The sequence below is a fragment of the Grus americana genome, chromosome 3 (assembly GCF_028858705.1).
Source record: "Grus americana isolate bGruAme1 chromosome 3, bGruAme1.mat, whole genome shotgun sequence".
Classification (NCBI taxonomy): domain Eukaryota; kingdom Metazoa; phylum Chordata; class Aves; order Gruiformes; family Gruidae; genus Grus; species Grus americana.
In genome coordinates this window covers 34,296,771-34,316,573 of record NC_072854.1, presented here as the reverse complement: position 1 = coordinate 34,316,573, position 19,803 = coordinate 34,296,771, and the positions used below count along the sequence as shown (strand labels likewise).

At 38.6% G+C, this 19,803-nt stretch overlaps 1 protein-coding gene across 1 annotated transcript in view; it reads right to left on the bottom strand.

Annotated features, from left to right (window-relative positions):
- The window catches only part of CD109 (CD109 molecule), a 90,541-nt gene that overhangs the window by 24,776 nt on the left and 45,962 nt on the right, over window positions 1–19,803 (bottom strand). The window contains exons 15-27 of the mRNA XM_054821848.1: window positions 17,471–17,623; window positions 16,650–16,724; window positions 16,142–16,202; window positions 15,461–15,596; window positions 14,586–14,703; window positions 11,751–11,864; window positions 11,319–11,537; window positions 9,619–9,763; window positions 8,511–8,687; window positions 3,975–4,056; window positions 2,432–2,660; window positions 1,719–1,884; window positions 384–574 (exon numbers count right to left, since the gene is read on the bottom strand). Coding sequence (XP_054677823.1) covers window positions 384–574; window positions 1,719–1,884; window positions 2,432–2,660; window positions 3,975–4,056; window positions 8,511–8,687; window positions 9,619–9,763; window positions 11,319–11,537; window positions 11,751–11,864; window positions 14,586–14,703; window positions 15,461–15,596; window positions 16,142–16,202; window positions 16,650–16,724; window positions 17,471–17,623 — 1,866 coding nt within the window. The remainder of the gene's footprint in view (window positions 1–383; window positions 575–1,718; window positions 1,885–2,431; window positions 2,661–3,974; window positions 4,057–8,510; window positions 8,688–9,618; window positions 9,764–11,318; window positions 11,538–11,750; window positions 11,865–14,585; window positions 14,704–15,460; window positions 15,597–16,141; window positions 16,203–16,649; window positions 16,725–17,470; window positions 17,624–19,803) is intronic.

The following is a 19,803-nucleotide window of genomic DNA, read 5'->3' as shown; positions in this document are numbered from 1 at the left end:
AAAGAGCTTTCTCTCCTTGGAAAGAAAGTAAGCACAGATATTTATCACACTTGCTTGGAAAATCTGATTAATTTTTTTTCCATGGGCATTGCTGCTTCTTCTTAATTTAAGATCTTTTGTTATTAATAGTTTATATAATCAAGTTGACCCTCTAATTCCATTTTTATTATACTTGCCAAAATACTAAAACTGGTAGTCCAGCTTTAAGATGCCAATATTGCAAAGAATGCAAGTCTGCACACAACCAAGGCTGTTGCAGCAAAACAAAATTCAGTAATTGTTATGTAAAAAACAAATGGTCCCTGTTTTCTTTTTCTTTTTCTTTTTAAATATGCAGTGCACATTTAGAAAGTATAACAAAGCCCCTTGAGACAAGATATTACCTGAGTAGATGAAAATCCCCCAAGGTGATTTCTTTGATGACTTAACCATTTCATGATAGGGATCCCCTCTGCTAATCTGTCTTGATGAAAGTGTGAGAGCACGGCATATGCTGCAAGTTCAATATCGATGGACCGTGGCTGCCATGAGTCAGAAATTTCAGAAGCAGGTGTTATCCAGAAACGAAACTCTCCTGCAAAAGAACCAACAATAACCTCAGATCCCCAGGCTGAAGTCTTTGGACTTCTGGGAAAGACTGAAAGGAAATATCCTAATTAACGCTTGCATACAGGATCTAGCGAGGTTCTTTTTAAAATTGTGTTAATGTTTAGGCATATGTCCCATAATGGACTGACTCAAGCACTTCCTCAGCAATGGCTGAATCTAGATAGAAAAAAAGCTGGAGTCCCAACAGTCACTCTTGATTTCACCATTGATTTCAGTGAACTTTACATTGATCCTTTTGTTGCCAGCCTGAAGTGCTCACGTAAAGGAGCCCTTGTGAAAAGGCGACCTTGTTGCTGGGTGCTCCTTTCTCTTCAGGACTAGAGAAGGCACCTCAGGCAGCATGGCTGCTCACTAGGCTCATTCTTGAGCGAAGCATTCCAAAAAAGTGACTTCCTCCTTTCCCAAAAGTGACCGTCCAAAAGGCCTAACTCAGTAAACACCCAAGAGACTCCACTTCTAGGCTAGAATATGAATTCCTTTGGATTTTTCAAGAGGATAGTTGCTATTTTGAAACAAAATCTTCCATTTCTTATACTCCATATGGTCTATTCTTCCCCCAAAACAGGGAACAAAATTCAGTTGTGCTGAATGCAGAAGAGGTTAAACATGATGAGATGATGGGTCCCTACAGAAAACACAACACAATTGTATTATCTTACAGAATGTCCAATCCTTCAACTCTTCATTACAATACTGATTTTAACTAATTGCACCCACACACCCTCCGGATCTATCTGAACTACTTTGGAATAGCTAACCCCATCCATCTCTCTCTAACCAGGCTCATCTTACAAGCGCACATAGTAACATGGAAAAGCTGACAAGTAATGTTCTTCAACAGCACCATGGTACTCCCCCATCAGGAACACGGTAACTGAGACTGAAAGGCCTAGCTTTGTTGTGAATTGTCATTCTTTTATGGACACTTTTCATTAAGGTTGTCTTGGAAGTTCTTAGCTTATTCTCTATTTCATACTCAAAACAGATTTTAATTCAGAAGAAGGATTCTCTTCATCTCTAATTCTATATACAGCTGTAGATATATGATAGGTATTTTTAAATTTGACAAAAATCCATCTATAGAACTGTGTAAGATAGTGGTGCAATACCTTGGTGTTCTGACCTCTGGTTCAGTATATTCAGTGCTTCCTTTGCTTTTGTACTTTTTGCCCAGGACAATGCATATGTCACAAGTGCCAAAGTGTAATTATCTGAAATGCCTTCTTCTAATTTATCTTCTAGAAAGTTTGTAGCACTCTTGATGACATAAGCATGCTGGAAATGAAGATCATATTGAAGAATGTACAGTGAATAAAATATATATTGAAATATTATAATTTAAAAAAAAAAATTGTACAGAAACAGAAACATTACTATCACCAAACAACAACCAAGAAATACTGAATATCTCTTTCAGAGTCACAGGCACAAACCTCAGAGGCAAACCTTTTGATCTGGCACTGCCTTTTATGAACGTGAGTAACCTCAATGAAATCAACTGGAATGACTTAACATCTCTAAGGATAATTCCCCCCATAAATTTCTTTGCAAGTTCTTGGACTAAAGCCACAACAATATTCTTGCTAAAATCAACTGCCTTTAGATTTTGCAAAAGCACATAACATTGAAAGGCCTAACAGCACAACTTTGTATTGTCTGAGGTAAATAAGCCAAAGTATAGGGAGGTTTAATAAAGTCAGATTAAATTTTGTCTCTGTTTAGATGTCCCTCTATGTCCTTAAACTACCAAGTGTTTACCAGGTAGTATGACAATTTATGAAGTGTCCCAGTAACTATGAATTCTATTTATGAATTCAAATACCTGTTTGTCTGGGAACCCTAGGAGGGATGACATGATGTAAGCTGTGAGAGTGACTGGATTATTGGTCCCTCCTTGAAGATCACTGTGTAACACCTTCCCAGGCTCATGAAATTCTCCATTTAATTTCTGATGTCGGACAATCCATTTTGCTGTATCCGTGAGTACATCTTGGTCGATATCTATGAATGGACGAGCTTGAAGGAAACATCTTAATACAAAAGCTGATAACCTTGGGGAAAAGGTTAATCAAATATGACAAAATTAGCAACATATTACAGCTTCTCCTGTTTAAGATGATGTAAGAATACTGTGATGCATAAGGTGTTCTACACACACCTCCCAAGCACAGAGGAAAATACGTCTCATCCAGACAAGCAAGTAAACTAAGCTTAATTCACCAAAAAATGAAGCTATGTCCTTGTTCCTAAATATGATCCCTTTTGCAGCTGTTATGTTTCAAAAATAAATACAGAGTATAGACTCCAAGTCTGCCAGCACATGTTTATTCACATATTGCTCTCCTGCCTTCTGCTGCTAGGCTAAAGTGGCAAAAATCACAGTTTACAAAGTAATGTAGTTATGAGTGTGATGTTAATTATCCTGATTATCCCTGTAATTACATCATTGAAACAACCTTTGTTGTTTTATTCATTAATAATCCCAAGTTCTGCTTTGACTCCCTTCTTTGCCAAACATGCATTCATGTAACCTGTCACTGCACTACTTAAGCACCAGAGTTGCCAGTATAGATAGATTATCTTCATTTTCCAAGTCATCGATACTGAGTCTAAGGCAAATCCTGCTGATGTCAATGAAAGATGCTCAGTGACTCCAGGAGTGACTCAATCAGTGGCACAGTAACTGGGATGGTTCCATTTAAAGTCAGCAGCATGTACTGAAATACATAAGTATATTTAAACTAACTGAACATGGATTAGCTGAACAAAGTGCTGGAACTTGTCTCTGTTATCTATCTATCTAGTTTCCACTACTAGGCTTGCTATGCTTCGCAGAGTGAAATTCAGCAATCAAAAGGCTTTTTCAGCTGTATTTACAGTTTCAGAAAGAAGAGGTGTAAGAGAGGTAAGTAGGACAAATTTTTAACACCCGTAACTCTGTTCACGCCCTAGGAAATGCCTCAGTCAGTCTTATGCCTCCAGCATAGAGAGAACTGAAAATCCGTTTGAAGCAATGATGATCACATAGTCCTAAATTGTTCCAGTCAACTGCAAGAATAAGTCATTTGATTATTATTCTTCATTCCTCTAAGGAAAGCAACAGAAGAGCTTTCAGACCAAGCTATTCCCCTGGCTAAAATAATTCATATTCATCTTTTGCAAAATTAAAAAGCTTTGCCCTAATAATGGCTTTGACAGCATGTTATCCAGCAGAATGACCTTAGAGTTGGCCTAAACACCTAATGAAACCCAGACAGAAGGCTAATACAGCTGGAAATTTTTACCAGCTTCACAAAAAATTTTTAGGCACAGGGAAAATACCTAAAATACTCAGATTCCACAGTGAACCTGGCAGAACTACTTACCATGTGCTCCCAGAGGGATCTTCATTTCCAAAGGCACTAAAAGAGCCATCATCCCTCTGGAAAAGCAGCTCTCTCTGGTAGCCTGAAGTGGAAAAGCAGAGACAGGTATTGAACACTTTCCTCTCATGCGGGTTCCAGCACAAACTGTCTGCTGATGTGAAGCAAGGCACTTTCTAAGGCTGAGAAGGGCAGAACTTGAGCTCATATTTCATAAAAAAATCTCCCAAATATGTAGGAACACATAAAACCGTGCAGAAGATGATGAGAAAGCGGGCTGCAGTAACACGAAGGATCCATCTACAAAAGCAGAACCAGAAGCTCCTGCTCCTACTCATCTGCCACCCGAACATGACAGCGCGGTGCAGAGACACGCTCCCACCTAACTCGGTGGCTCCAGGAGCACAGCAGCAAGCGTAGAGCAGAGCAGCAGCTACAGTTCAGTGCTTCGTTGCTTTGGGGAGCTGGATTTGTGCACCTACAGAAATGTTCTATCTTTCTAGCAGAAGGAACGACAATCAAAAATGAAGTCTCTTCCAACTGGAAGGGCAAAGGTACAGTAAAGCTACAAATGCTGCTGAAAAACAGACCCTTTTAGCAGCTTACTTTTGCCAAATTAAAGGACTAACTATCAGAAAAAGAGTGCTGGAAGAGGCTGTTCTGAAATGAGTGAAACATTTTAAATGGATCCTCCTCAGGATTTCAGGTCTGTATAAATTTATCTGAAGATTTTTCAGTATCCAGAACAAGTGCAGTTTTCTCCTCACTGCTGAACATCTATCATAAAAAGGCCCCAAGGACTCACTAGCTGCTCACAACCACCAGCAGCGTCCTTTACTCAACAGCTGACTTCAGTGCAGAACCAATGTTCATCAATGTTAGAAATGAAGACCTTCCTATGATATGCTACCCACTGTAGTTTCTGATACTTAAAGCCTTCCTTCCCCTTCATTTTGCTTGCCATTTGTGTATCCAGAACAATAATTTTAGCTATTTATAGCATTTCACAAGACATCTTTACCTTCCATTCCTTGAAGGGGCCTACAGGAAAGCTGGAAAGGGACTGTTTACAAGGGCATGTAGTCATAGGACAAGGGGTAATGGGTTTAAGCTGAAGGAGGGTCAATTTAGATTAGATGTTAGGAAGAAATTCTTTACTCTTCGAGTGGTGAGGCACTGGAACAGGTTGCCCAGAGAAGCTGTGGAGGTCCCCTCCCTGGAAGTGTTCAAGGCCAGATTGGATGGGGCTTTGGGCAACCTGGTCTAGTGGAGGGTGTCCCTGCCCGCAGCAGGGGGGTTGGAACTAGATGATCTTTGAGGTCCCTTCCAACCCAAACCATTCTATGATTCTATTATTTTTCTTCTTTCCCCCCACCTTGCCTTTTTTCTTGGCTTTACTATTTTGGCTAATATAATCAAGAAAGTATATTCCTTAGTCTAACATCTGACAGATGCAGACACAAGACTGAACCAGCCAGGCAGAAGGAAAACCCTCAGGCAACCATCATTAAGTCCTACACAAATGAATGAATTTACAAATATGCCCCATGAGGTCCATCCAACTACAAACATTCCCCTGCAAAATGTTCCTTATTTTCACTAATAAAGGATTAATCACCTGCTTACATACTATCCTGAATATAGATACATAGTGACTGAACCACAGCTTTAATTACTGAGGAACAAATGGCCTGGTCCCTCAAGCTAAGTTACAGTGCAAGATGAAATCCTAGTCAAGGTCTCTAAAATAGAAGAGATATAAAGATCTGAATCTGAACTGCTATGGTATACCAGTGCACTTTCCCATATAAACTCTTATCCCAGTAGCATCAGGTTTAGTTTTTGTCTCTTTAGAAGAGTTTGAAGTTATAATTTCCACTTAGAGAGGTTTTGTAATGTATTTTGCATGACAGTGGTTAATTACAGGATTAAAACTGATGAATCTTTCCCATACAGACAAATCTGTCATCTCAGTTAATGATCTGGAGAAGTCAAACACTCCTGAGTGGGAGTAAAAAAGAAGGAACGAGTGGTATTTCTCACCAAGGAAAGCAAAAGTTACCGTCAATGTTTAAGCCTCAAAGTAATGTGCTATGAGGAACATGAATATATGTGTGTATATATATACAAATATATTGCTTCCTCTTTAAAAGTATCTGACTGCAAGGCCTGAAAACTGAGGTGGTCTGCTTCTTTGCAGAACAGGCAATATACAGTAATAAGTATTATAATCACCACCCCATTGCTAGTGTAAAAGCATTAAACTAAGACCAACAGCCCATTTAACAAAGCCTGCCGAGCAGCCCTTACACAAGGATAAATTTAACTCCAAATTTGTTAAGATTGGGAGGGATCAGAAAGATGAGTGGAACCAGGAGGAGGACGGAGCGATCAGTCAACTATTTCCTACAGTCTGCTTGCTGCCTTCTCAACGCCAACCCGTTGCAGTCACGCAAAAGTCTCCAAACACGAGCGTATCTAACGCAGGGAAGCCTGCAGAAATGCTGGAACAGGAGACCTGGGGGCTGTGAACCACCGTGTTTGTTCCAACGGACACTCAATCAGACTTGAAAAACAATACTTCAAATGTCAACACATACAAGTGGAAAGGCAAGGAAAAGAAGGATCCTATTATGAAGATGTGCACTAGTATTCCCAGGGGACTGGCTGGAACCCAAGAGATGTGGGAGGCTCACTGAGCAAAGCTGTAAGAGGAGTGCATCAGGATGGAAAGGACTTCAGAAATATGTGAAAGACTAAAGGGTCTCACATTTCAAACAGCTTGGAAATACTGCTCAAACACGTTGCTTCCTTTGGGTCTAGCACCAAAGTTTTCAGACCAACCAGGATTTTCTTTTTATTTCTGAAGAACTGATTTCAAAATGGGATCTGTCATACCCACAACTGAAGGATTTTTTTTAAAAGGGAACTTTTCTTTTGCTTAGCCTTTGTTCTAGGTAAATAAAAACTGCTAAAAGAAAGATCATATAGCGGTCTCTGCTAGCTATATGATCCCTTCTTCTCACAAGCCTTTACCCTTAAAATTACTTATATTTACTTCAGATTATGAGGTCACTTTTTCAAATATTTAGTGAATTCTGACATGTGAAATAAAGTCTGTTTTAAATTAAACTTCATGACAATCCTTTCAAAAACTGAGCTTATAAAAGTTACATCTCAAACTAAAGATAAATTTCAACTTTAAGATTACATTTTTAAAAAATCTGTGCAACAACTGAAATCAATTGTTAAAGCAAAAAAAGAAATGTTTTTCAGATTGTGGTTCTTTTCTATCTTAACATTACAAATATGTCAGCATCCTTACTGTTTTGGCTACTACAGTGTTAAAAACATGTACCTAAATTGAAAACCCCAGGAACAAGTTAAGTAACACAATGCTTTGTATACAGTGACACTTAATCCTATAATTTTCACTTGCTTTGAAATAACTTTAATAAATCTGCTACTGAAAAATTTCAGAAAATTATGGTAGCACAACTCAGGCTTCAAAGAGTGGTAGATTGCTTACAAACTTCAGAGTCGCTGTTTACATAACACATCTCCCCCCTCCCGCTCCATTACTTTTCAACTAAACCATGTAGTAGGAAGGGTTTGAAAAAATCATTTAACTGCTTTTGACAGAAAATTGGGATCTTGAGGAAAGGAAAATTTATTTTCAGCTGTGTCTTCTCCAAGGGAAATGTCAACAACTTTAAAAAAAAAAAAATCAAACACGAAAAACCCCCGAATCAAAGACTTACAGAGAGTAAACAAAATTTGAAAATGTCATCATGATGGTGCGTTAGCAGGGGTGTAGCTCACATGAGGATGGCTCATTGCTCTCTCTGAACCAGGCTCTTGGCATGCTGACTGACATGTGGCGAGCACGGTACATCGCAGTTAGACACTGCCTGATCCAAAAGGCATAGAGAAGCATAGGGCAACTATGTTCTCCACACTTTGCAATGCCCTGGAGTATTTCCTGATTAAACTATACAACAATTTCCAACTAAAATTTTCCAGCTTTTGATTTCCAGCACAGACTTCACTTCTGACCAAGTCTAAAACTTGGGTGGGCGAAAGCCAACCACCAGAGCAAATGCCATTCCTCGAGCTCTACAGTGACATGGCAGGATGGGGATGGAGTCACTGAAGACAGACACGTGGGATGAATATGGCTCACACTGCCCACTGACTAATTTTCAAACTCTGTGCCTTAAGCAGAGGTCAGAAATGTTTGTTCCACATACAGTTTTATCAAAGGAGAGATAACGACCACTAAGGAAAACCACATAAATTACCTTCTAAACCATGGTTTTCCTCTGAAAATTAACTACCTATTTTTTCTAAGCCAACTTGCCCTCGTAAACAAAATTGATTGCTCTTCAATTCTGTCAGCCCAGAAGAAAGAGGAAAAGAAAGAGTAAGATGGGCTTTTCTTCCAGTTCTCATGACACTAACAGAGCAGAACTTCAAGAACCAAATGCAGAGTCACAGGTATCTTTAAAATCTGAACATCTTTCTTTAAAGCATACAGACCTTTTCTCATAAACGATACAGCTTTTGATTTAATATCCTCTCTCAGCTGCCTGGTTTTAGTCAGGTATTGCAAAATATAAACATTTGGAGCAAAATTGATCATATTCTGTTCACCGCAGCCATAAGGCATCTTAATCAACGATGACAAACCATTGATAGAAGGCCCGAGTAAATCACCTGAAAGATAAAATTTAATAAAAATAAATTAAATCCTATTGCAAATAAATGCATATCTAACACGTACAGGGTGGTATCATCTAAACTGGGAGAAAATATGATACATTGTGAATGTTTGTACTAAATACTGCTTATTGGGCAGCAAACTGCATTGAACATGCATTCTTTGTCTTCTGATGAGCTTTGTATCCACTGACCCATCTCCCCACAAATCTTTCCAACTAAAGTGTAATTTCAAACAGTCACCATAAAAAAAAAAAAAAAGCACAAGGAACAACAATCAGACGGGTTTTAGGTTTTATTCTGCAGACAAGCAGAATTAAAACAGGACACCAGCAAACTCGCCAGGACCTTCCTTATTAAAATCCAACTCCCTCTCTAAGTCTGAAAAAGGACAGTCAATACAATAATATCACAAATTAAATAAACAAAAGGAATAACACAATCCATCCATAAAGTCATCCTATGCTTAGTCCAATGCATGATGATAAATGATTTTTAATTAATGACTCAACTTATGAATATAGTGATTAAATAAAAATTAACGCCATTCCCCAAAATCCTACAAAGCCACAGCCATACTGGGCAAAATCTTGTAACGGTCCTTCAGACAGGACTCTGAGAAAAGCTCTGGCAAATTCTGCTAGTGTGGCTCAGGTTATTACACACCAGCCTCCCTGCCCTATTTGACAGTCTGCTACTTCCAGTTACTACTGGCCACTGCTTTGTTCTTTAAAAACCACCCATGCCTGCAGGGCAGAAGATACCAGCAGCTGGATTATGGACACATGTGTCTTAGATACTGAGTTCAATAAAAGCCCAGCAGGCAAGAAACTATTTAAAAAAAAAAAAAAGATAGGTATATATATATAAAGACAATACAGCTAACCAGCAAGTAATAAAGATGGAAACAGAATAAAATAATCCTTACCAACAGCAGTGACCTGCACTCTCTCACTGCCACTTACAACATCAGATGGAAAAGTGAACTCCAAAGTTTTTGACACTGCTTGTGGTTTACTCCGAGTTAAATCCAAAAGGACTGTCTGAGAATATGTCTGTTCCAATCCTTCAGCCTATCAAAATAAAGACAGGATTATTGTAATCTCCAGCAATGTGTTGCTTTTAGGACTGGGGGTGTATGCTTACTGAACTGAAGGATCTAAAGCACTGTCAGGTATTTTGTGCTGCTAACTAGCACATCAAGAACTGGAGCTATTGGCCCATCCAAACTGACACAGAAATGTTTTTCTTCTAAAGACCTACCTCCACTATTTGCTTCTTGAGACCATGTGCTAATTACAAAAATACACTCACAAAGTCAATGAGAGCATCTCTGATTCCAGTGAGCTCCATGCCAAGCACAGAGCTCCATGGCCGAGCACATGCCAAGGCCAGAAGTGGTACCTTTCATGCTGTCTGCAGTCCTACAGCCTGTCATAAAAGGAGGACTTGAAGTCAAGTTAGGTACATGACCATAAAGGTTTCATTTCCTCATGACTGCAAAATGCAGTCAGAAAAATTGTCCTTGAAGCAGAGAAAACAAATGAGTTTCTTTCCTCAGCCTCGACCCCAGTCCAACAAGCTTTGATTCTCTTCTGCACAAAAAATGAACTTCAACAGAAAGGGCAGTAAGTGGCTCCACTTGAAAACAGCTCACAACCCTGCAGGAGAGTGGTCTAAGGACAGGCTGAGAGAGCTGGGACTGTTCAGCCTGGAGGAGAGAAGGCTCAGGGGGATCCCATCAATGTCTGTATGTATCAGAGGGGAGGGTGTAAAGAAGATGGAGCTAGGCTCTTCTCAGTGGTGCCCAGTAGTAGAATAGAAGCCAACACACACAAATTAAAATAAAGGGATTTCCTTTTAAACATAAAAAAACTTTTTTAACTGTGAGGGTGTTCAAACACTGGAATAAGCTGCCCAGAGAGGCTGTGAAGTCCCTGTCCCTGAGGATATTAACAACCTGATTGTACGTGGCTCTGAGCATCCTGCTGTAGCCGATCCTGCCCTGAGCAGGAAGGTTGGACTACTCCCTTCCAGCCTCAACCATTCTCTGATTCCATGATCTTAAGCATTTATTTTATGATATGTACAAGTGTCTAACACCTTCCACTGAAATGGAGCCTAACATGAATCAGACTTTGATGTCCAAAGATAGGCAAGTCTTACCAGTTTCTGGTTTATCAGAAAGTCTGGGGGCTAAATTACCATCACTAGCAAAATACAGAAATGTTCATATAAAATAGGCTTTCCACTAAAGCCGAGTGTATGGCAAAATTGATTGCACTTATCCACAATACAGTTATTTGGTTCACTCTCCAGACTATTAAGCTAGCTGTAGGGTCAGGGGTTCACTGATGCACAAATAGGTTTCACCTTGCTTTCAGAAGCATTTGAAACACAATCTGTTGTAGAACAGATCTATGTGTTCATTCCTGGAAGGGGATCTAAAGAATTTTAAAGGAGAAATTATTTTAAAAGAACTGTTTTCTACTTAAAGCCACCTGACCCAAAGCCAATCTTAGAAAGCAAGAGGCAGACAAGTAAATTGGTTTGTCTTTTTACTGCATTCTGTTGTCTATTTTAGGGAACAATTTATTTCAGGAACAAGCCAAGCTGCAGACTGTTTACCTTTACTAAAACTTTCTGGATGATAGCATCAGAAGCAGCAGATGATATTGCTGTTACTTTGACGGGAATCTCTCCCAGCTGTTTTGGCTTGATTGGGAATTGAACAGTTTTCCCATCTTCACTTGGTACAGATATAGACTGTTGATTTTCTGTAGCATTTATTTCATTGGACGTTAGAATAATTTCAAAAGCATCATTCATATCCAGGATGACAGTAACCTGTAAATACAGTAACATTTGCAATACAAAGTGTTAATTTTGAAAAACTGTTTTCAGAAGCTGCCACCTTTTTTATGTATAGAGAAATGGCTTTATGGTCCGCCCACTGAAGAAAATATTAAAGTTCTCACAAGAGAAAGATCAGGTCTCCACCGGTGATGAAAACCCTGCAGTGTGTAGTAACATTCAAGTTCAAAGAGACTGTTATTTTACCTCAGCTTCTTCTTTCAAATAATTAAAGATGTTCACTTCCAAAATGAACTGCTCTCCTCTAATGACAGAGTACGGAAGGTTCAGGAAAATGAAGAAAGGTTGAAAAGCTTCTAGCTGCAAAACAAAATCAGCAGTGAACCCCTGCAATCAGATACCAGCAAGAAAATTACTATACAACTTGTCTTCTGATCACTTTTAAATTCAGATGACAAAGTAAGTTTACTTGTACTCAAGGGTAACAAAATGTATTACTGCAGGGCTGAAGCAGAAGCCAAAGGTGCTTCTGGTCATTAGCACCTTTGTGGGAACCGAGAGCTGCTTTGACAGGGCAAGTTTCAACAGAGGTACCCAAAGTGGGACTAAGAGTGTATTATTCGGCAAGTTTGGAATCTGTGATCTGCCCTGAGATCCCATTAAGGCAACTGCGAAATGTTTTGAGTGCACAAGTAATGGATGATTAAGATCCATCAGCTGCCCCATCTCCATGTCAATACAGAAATGCATGTTGGAGTACAAAATAACTACCTTTCCCAAATTCTGTAGTTCACCAACACCTTAGAAAGATGACTTATTTTTGTAAGATTAATCTCGGTTTAAGTTCTTTAGTTATATTTCCAAAAATACATCTTTTCTTAATTAAAAGAAAAACTGCAGAAATATACTTGCAAGCAGTTATTTTTATCTGTGAACAGAGGTTTTTGGATGAAGTCTTTTCTTTAAGAAGTGGTAAGCTCTCATCAAGCTGAACAGAATCAAAATTTCACTGCTTATGAACATCTGTACAATAAGAATGGCTGAAGCACGATACCTTTATTATTGAAATGTCAACTAAAAGTGGTTTTAATTTGGTTTTCATTAAAAAAATCTTCCAAGTGTTTTGAGTTTCAGATCCAAAAACCCCTCAGATTTCTTTCTAGCTAGCAAATATTCCAACATTTTTTTAAAACTTCAAAAAGTTGAAAAGCTTTCAGTGTCAAAACCTTCTCAGGTATTAGATATTAGACGTTAGAGAAGTTCTGACTGGAAAATTTTTGGTCGGTTCTTAGTCGAGGTTTTCTCTATGTACCTATTTTCTTTGTCTGTTTTGTTTTGCTTTTCTCTAAAACCCTTGCCATACTGAAGCTTTACACTTAGGAATATCCTGGGATATTACAATAAAATATGATAGTGTAAAATTATCAACACTGTGTAGTGTAAGTCAAATAAAAACAAGATTTAAAGCAGTAAATGACATTAAGCACACAGATGTCACTTATTTATTTCCCCATTACAGTTTTCATGCATTTCTTTCATTTGCCTCTCTGTATGGTACTGATTAACAGGTTTCAGCCATGTGGAACTCTAAGCGCAATCTAAACATCCCAACGAGGGTGAAATACTGAACAGTGCATGTGGGCGATTATGGTTAAATAATAATCTCAACATCTGTTCTACTTGCAGCCTTCTCAAATTTGGGGATGAAAGGCCAAGTATATATTTTCATACAGTCTGAATCAGAAAACTATTCCTCTTTCTGTCCCATCTCTGCCAAGCCAAGTGAAAGAAATGAGAATCATGATTCCAGTCTCAAAGGAGCCTTAGCTGAAAAATCCAGATCGGGCTCCAAATTCTGAGATGGAGTTAGGATCAGGATGTTCAAAGTACATGTTCTGTGTCTGGTGTAGCAGCCAACTATGAGATCTGGACCTAGATCTTGGTTTGGATTCCAAAAGTTGCCTGTCCCCAGGAACTGGGGAGGAATTGAGAATGGTTATCTCCAAGCTATGCTTGCACTAGTCCTGGCATCAAGTTGGAAATCTATAACCCAGTACTGCAGAGTTTCAACCTTTCTAACCTTCAGCACTTAAATGGAGTCATCTCAGTGAGGAACGTAGTTTCTCTAGGATCTTTACATAATAAATTTAAGGAGATAACTACCTTCAGAGGATTATTCATCGTATATCAAATACTAGCTAAATGAGACTTCAAAAAGTAATTCCTATTTTACACAGGCTAAATAACACTCTCTAAGTAGCTGTTTCCATGAATACAGAGTGAACCTAGGACAACTGCAATTGTACATTGGGAATCGCAGGTTAGAGATCTAACCTGAGGCGTGCTGAATTTAGCTTAAATTGCTAAACTCCTCGAGCATTTGGAAGCACAAAAAGAGCCTCAGGAAACAGGAACTTGGCAGCGAGAAGCATCTCATCCCACCGCTGGCTCTCAGTGTCCACTCTGCTCCTCAGGCTAAGTTACCAAAAAACTAGCACCTATGTGTAGTCCAAGACTGCTTTTGACAGATAAATGAAAGCGAGGCCAGAATTTAGCCTTTAAGCATTTCTCCTGTTCTCCCTCCTGGGGTTAAGTGTTAGAGGAACAGTGCAGTGGCATGATCTTTCCAGCAAACAACATGCTTCTCCCATCCCAGCCATTTCTTCCCAGCTAGTCTGTGCAAACCTCCCTGCATGCACCATCAGCTCATGGAAAGCCCTCTTGGCAGAGCCAAGAAAACATGGAAATATGCTGTCCTCAGGCATTCAGTCCCCCTTTCTACATATGAAGATTCTGAAGCAGGCACATCCTGAAACATCTAACAAAACAACTGCTGCAACAGAAATAGGTTCCCAAGTATCTGTGTAAATGTCTGAGATATTTATATCAGCGGGAATGGGAGGCAGATACAGCATCACATACGTCTTCACTGATGATGTTTTCTTTACAGTTTGAATACACATGGCCTCTCAATCACGTTATTAGTATGAGAGGGCTGCTGTTAGAACTAAACTACAGCTTCCAGTAATAACCTGCAGTGTTACCAGCATTTAAAGGAGAACTTGTCTAGTGCCACGGTACCTCCACTGGAGCAGTCGTCACTCCAAGCCCACTGTTTTCAGTCATCACAAAAGCACTGGCTACCCAGGATGTGATGGTATCAGGTACAGTGACTTCCATTGTGGTGTCTGTGTCAGATCTGAAGGGGAGAGCAGACTTTCAAAAACATCCATTTACAGACATCAGTAAGTAGACACGAATGTTTAAAATGCATCCAAAAATAAGACCAAACTCTTGGCAGAAAAAGCTGCTGATTATCTGGTTTTCTTTTCCTAATCATTTCGAAATATTTATGATAGGATCAAAATGATTAAACCAAATTTAAATTATTTTAAATTACATGAATTGAAGGTAATTACATTGAATCACATTACAAGTAATCAACTTTTACAGAGCCTTTAAAACAATCCCAGATGATGGTTGCTTCCCGACCTTCTCAGCTGTGAAAGAATACACCATTTGTGCTTCACAACACAGGTCAGATTTCACCACCATTTGACAATTTGAACTGGTCCTTGAATTAGGTGCAGACAGGAACAGATTTCCCTTTCTGGGCTAATCACCACCTTCTCCTGTACAGTACAGAAAAAGACTGAGTCTCCCTATCTTTTATCTCCCCATCTGTAAAAGGAAAAGAGTTTCTTTCGTCTCCAGGATTTTTATCTAGTTTCCATTGAAACTACAAGGCCTTCAGTCAGGCATTGTCCTGTTTTGTGCAGTTGTAGACCTTGTTTGGTGGGTCTCCAATCTCACTTGTGGCCTCTAGGTGGTAGCAGAATGTAAATAATATTACATTTTTAAGCAGTGTTCTTCAGCACCAATGCAGAATGCTACTAAAACCTACAAAATAACAACGGCAAGTGTAAATCAGTTTCCATTTGCTTCTAATCTTATACCTAGTTTTAGCGTCGATCCAAAGCCAAGTCTCTGGAAAATGTGTCCTCACATAGAGATTGTTGAAATCAGGAGGTCCATTTTTAGATACCGGCATATCATCACCAAACCCATCCTCTATGGGTATCATTCCACCATCTACGAAATAAAAGAATACTGTCCTACCTACAAATACCTAGGTTTAAGAAAAATCAAATTAATGCAGTTAAGAAAAATCAAATTAATACAGAGTTTGGAGTATAATCTATAGCTTTGTTACATATGGTAACACTATTCTGTGACATTAGGAACTTTTTTTTTTTTCTTGCTTGTTTATTTTAAGAATAAAGAAAGGTTTCACACAAACTTAAATTGGCCTCTCTGGAGTGCTTATGGAACTGGTATAATATGGTTACACATGACAAACCACTGCCACATATATCAACTGAAACTGCAAATAAAAACTCCATTCACCCTCAGGCCTTTAACAAGTAGTGTCACTCAGGAGAGCAGCAAAAAGGAAGTTTTTAAAATATTAGTCATATGCATTTTGTATGTCTTGAACCTTGGAAATGGTAATGGTTTGCAAGGCTGGATGAAGCCTGTATGCAGTACGGTAAGAAGACCTAATAGGGGCCCTAACCCATGGACCTCCTTCCCCACTCAGTAAATTAGATTTGGCTACATTTATTTGTATTACTTACAAAGAAAATGTTCCTTATCCTCCTCAAGAATTGCATCAGTTGATACCCAAAGGCTGCATTTCTGGATAAAATTTATACAGTATATCTCAATACAAGGCATTCAGGACATCAACAGTGCTTATCTATTTTCTCTTTATTTTCTTTCTTTTAAGAAAATAAAGTCATCATAATAAAGCAATTATAGAACTAAAGCAAGTAATACACAGGAACCAACAAAACTGAGATCATCTGAATCTGAATATTGCCTTAATGACTGAAAACTTTTCAAAGCAAAGACAATATCAAGCATAAAGCAGTCCATATTTATGAAAGTATAAACATATTTCTTTGCATTCAGAGTATTTACATATCGATAGATTTCACAGTTCAAAACCCATATAAGTTGTGAAAACAGTACATTGTCTACTGTCCCAAACTTTAAAAAGGGCATTTTCTTCTGGAAAGTGATGTGCAAATCACTAAGCAGTAAAAAAAAAAATCTTAGAACTAAAAAAAAAAAAAAAAGTACCTGAAAGACACCAAAAGAACCTCTGACCAGGGGGAAATACTGTACTGTGCTGTATAAATTCAGCTCATGGAAGACCTAAGACAAGAAAAACAAAATCATCCAAAGAGTGAATGCAAACTCACATTTTTCAGAACTTTCACTGTTGTAGATGCTAATTCACAGAGCTGTACCTCAAGCGGCAGCTTGCTTAGCTCTCATGTCAAAGAGAAAAGAATCCATGGCAGGATGAAGGGGATTAGGCTGCAATGGTTTCATGATTAATGGAAGAGTGACCAAGACTAATAAGACTAAAATAGGAGCCTACAGCCCACTGATATTCTATGGCACTTAGGCTGTCACTTGAGCACTTTAGGAATGATGTATATGGTCAGCTCTTTCAAATTGTTGACTCACTAAAGCTTCTGCAAGTAAAGGGAAATAAAAAAGATTAATAATTTATTCTGCTCTTCAAAAAATAAAATCCTTTATTTTTTATTACTAATTTTAAAGACCACAAAGCACAAATCATTAGGGAGTTTTTCTGACTTTTTTTGTCTTTCCTGAAAGAAGAAGCTGCCAACTGTTAACTGAGCAGTTTATCAAGAAGAACAATAAGGTATTAATTGGAATTAGAAATGCTGGGCTTACTACCCTGTAAGCCTTATGGTCTTTTCCACTCACGTTGATAAACTACTTGCAGAAGTTAAAAAATATTTGCATGATTAAGGCCTAAAAATCCTTCCCAAAGAACATTACTCATTCAGCGTACAAACTGTATCATTTCCATATACATATATCTTTCATACCCACAACAATGAAAGCCCTTTTTCCCATTTACTTACCGAATCTTCTGTTATGTCACTACTATCTCCTAGAAGCTTTGTACTTTTATCAACAACTGCAAGTCCAATTACTGATCCTGGCTCTGTTGTACTGATTTTAAGGGAGACTTTCTCAGATGGCTTGACCTTATCTTTGCTCCAAGAGATTTTAATCTAGAAAAAATTAAAAAAAAAAAGCACTGGTTTAAGTTATACAGTGATATTTATAGGCACTAACAACTCCAAGGAAGCATTTTATCATAATTAGCTATAATTAAGACTCTGGATTTGCTTTTTCTAGGACCTTTGAGAAAATTAGTACTACAGTATTCATTTTGCTCTCTTGCTCTCCTAGCCAATCAGTTCCTTGGAGTGGCGGGTCCACTGTTATTTCAACCAGCAGCAATCTCTTGAGCCACAAGGATATACCAGTTTCTACACCTGAGGGCAGTAAAAGAAACGTATTTGCTGTTTATCAATTCACAGCACAGCACGTAACGTATTTAGGGAAAAATTATTTGGGGAAAAAATTCAGCACTTAAAGAGTACAACTAAGTGTTCCACAGTGAGAGCAATACAGAAAAGGCATATATGTAATCTGTGCATAGGTAAGGAAGAAGGAAATAAATCTGCTGTAAGGTATTTCTAATGCATCTCCACAGCATCAGATGATAATGCAGAATTTCTGTTTAAAATGAAGAATTTTACTCTTTTCCCTCATCAAAACACCACTACTATAAAGTCTAGAGGTAGAATTCAGCTCCACACTTAAGTTATCTACATTTAGCTGTCCACATTTCAGTGGACAAGTTCAGTGTTTAAGCTCTCATCATACACAGAGTCAAAAGAGATAATTGAGACTAGATAGCAGCTTGGCTCACCATGAAGCATAAATCCAAGTGGAGGTGAAGAAAACAGTCCTACAGGCTCCACTGACAGTACTGGCTGCGGGTGGGATTCAGTTACATAAACACTGGCACTTAGTGCCATTTGAGATGTTCAAAGGTATCCAAGATGTGTCCAGTGGTGCTGCCAGACAGGACACGTAACTTACCCTTCTGGATCAGGCAGTGGAGTCCAGGAAGAATAACTTAAAATCACTCTCTTTTTGGGCAACTGATTCTTGGTAACCTGAGTTTAGACACATAACTCACACACAGAGATGATAGTCAGCCACCTGAAGGCACCTGGAACCACCTGAGACGTCCCACAGCATGTTGTCTGACCCTCAGCTCCCATTCCGGAAAGGGATAGGTCTCCCAAAGGACCCATGAAACATCCACTCATCCCATGATGACATCTAGAATAGCCTATGGCCTCTTGGAGGCCAACAGATGTCTGTGCTTAAGCAACTGAATTCTGACCCTAAGTGTATCTAAATGTCTGAATCTAAGCCCCATCATACCCTTCCTCTGATAAATCTGTTAACTGGTATCTTCCATGCACATTCAGTATGGAAATCACAGAGCAACAGCAAATACACTAATGTTGCCAATGTAAATGGGATTAGCACCATGTGCTTTACTGTAAATTGGCATCAGACTGATTCACACAGAAAAATGGTTTCTGGGTAAGGACACTGTGGCACTATGGCTCTGTGTATTCAATTTTACCAACTCATTTACAGAAATGAAATGCTGGGCAAGGCAACAAATTATAGAGAAAGTAGCCTTCCACAGTATTGAATTGATTTAAGTGGCTAGCGTTCAACTGGGGAAACTGAAACAGCTTGAAATTTGAAGTTCTTTCCTTATTATACATTTTTTCACAATCCAGTCTTTATAGCATATACAGTAATGCTGATATTAAATTCTTACAATTTATCATCTCAAATTTTCATCCTCTCTGTATATATACTAGGATCATGTTTTTCAGCCATAAACTACATTTAACTAAACTGGTATTTTCAAGATCAGGCTTTATCTCATTGCTACAGAATATACTGTAGTCATATTTGTGAACACTGCAATCAGTAGAAAGATTTCTTTTTGTTTCCAGAAGGCGGAATCAAACTGTTACGCTTTCCTTGTTAGAAACATCTTCCTATCTCTACCCTAAAAGTTCCAGTTTTTAACTAAATTATCTTATTTGTTTTCTGTTTATTTAGATTCTTCAGACACTGGTACATAATAACCATAATCAACACATGTGTGCCAGCAGGTCCCTCACCATCCTGCCTTTCCACTTCCTTATCCTGTGATAACAACGCTTATATCCTGAGTTTGGATGAATCATGAAGCGAATGGAGAAATGCTGCACACAGGAATAAGACAAATAGCATCCTTGCTCATGTCTGCTTATAAGTATTAAAGTTTCCATATGGGAGAAAGAATTTGTACCCATCATGAGTGGGT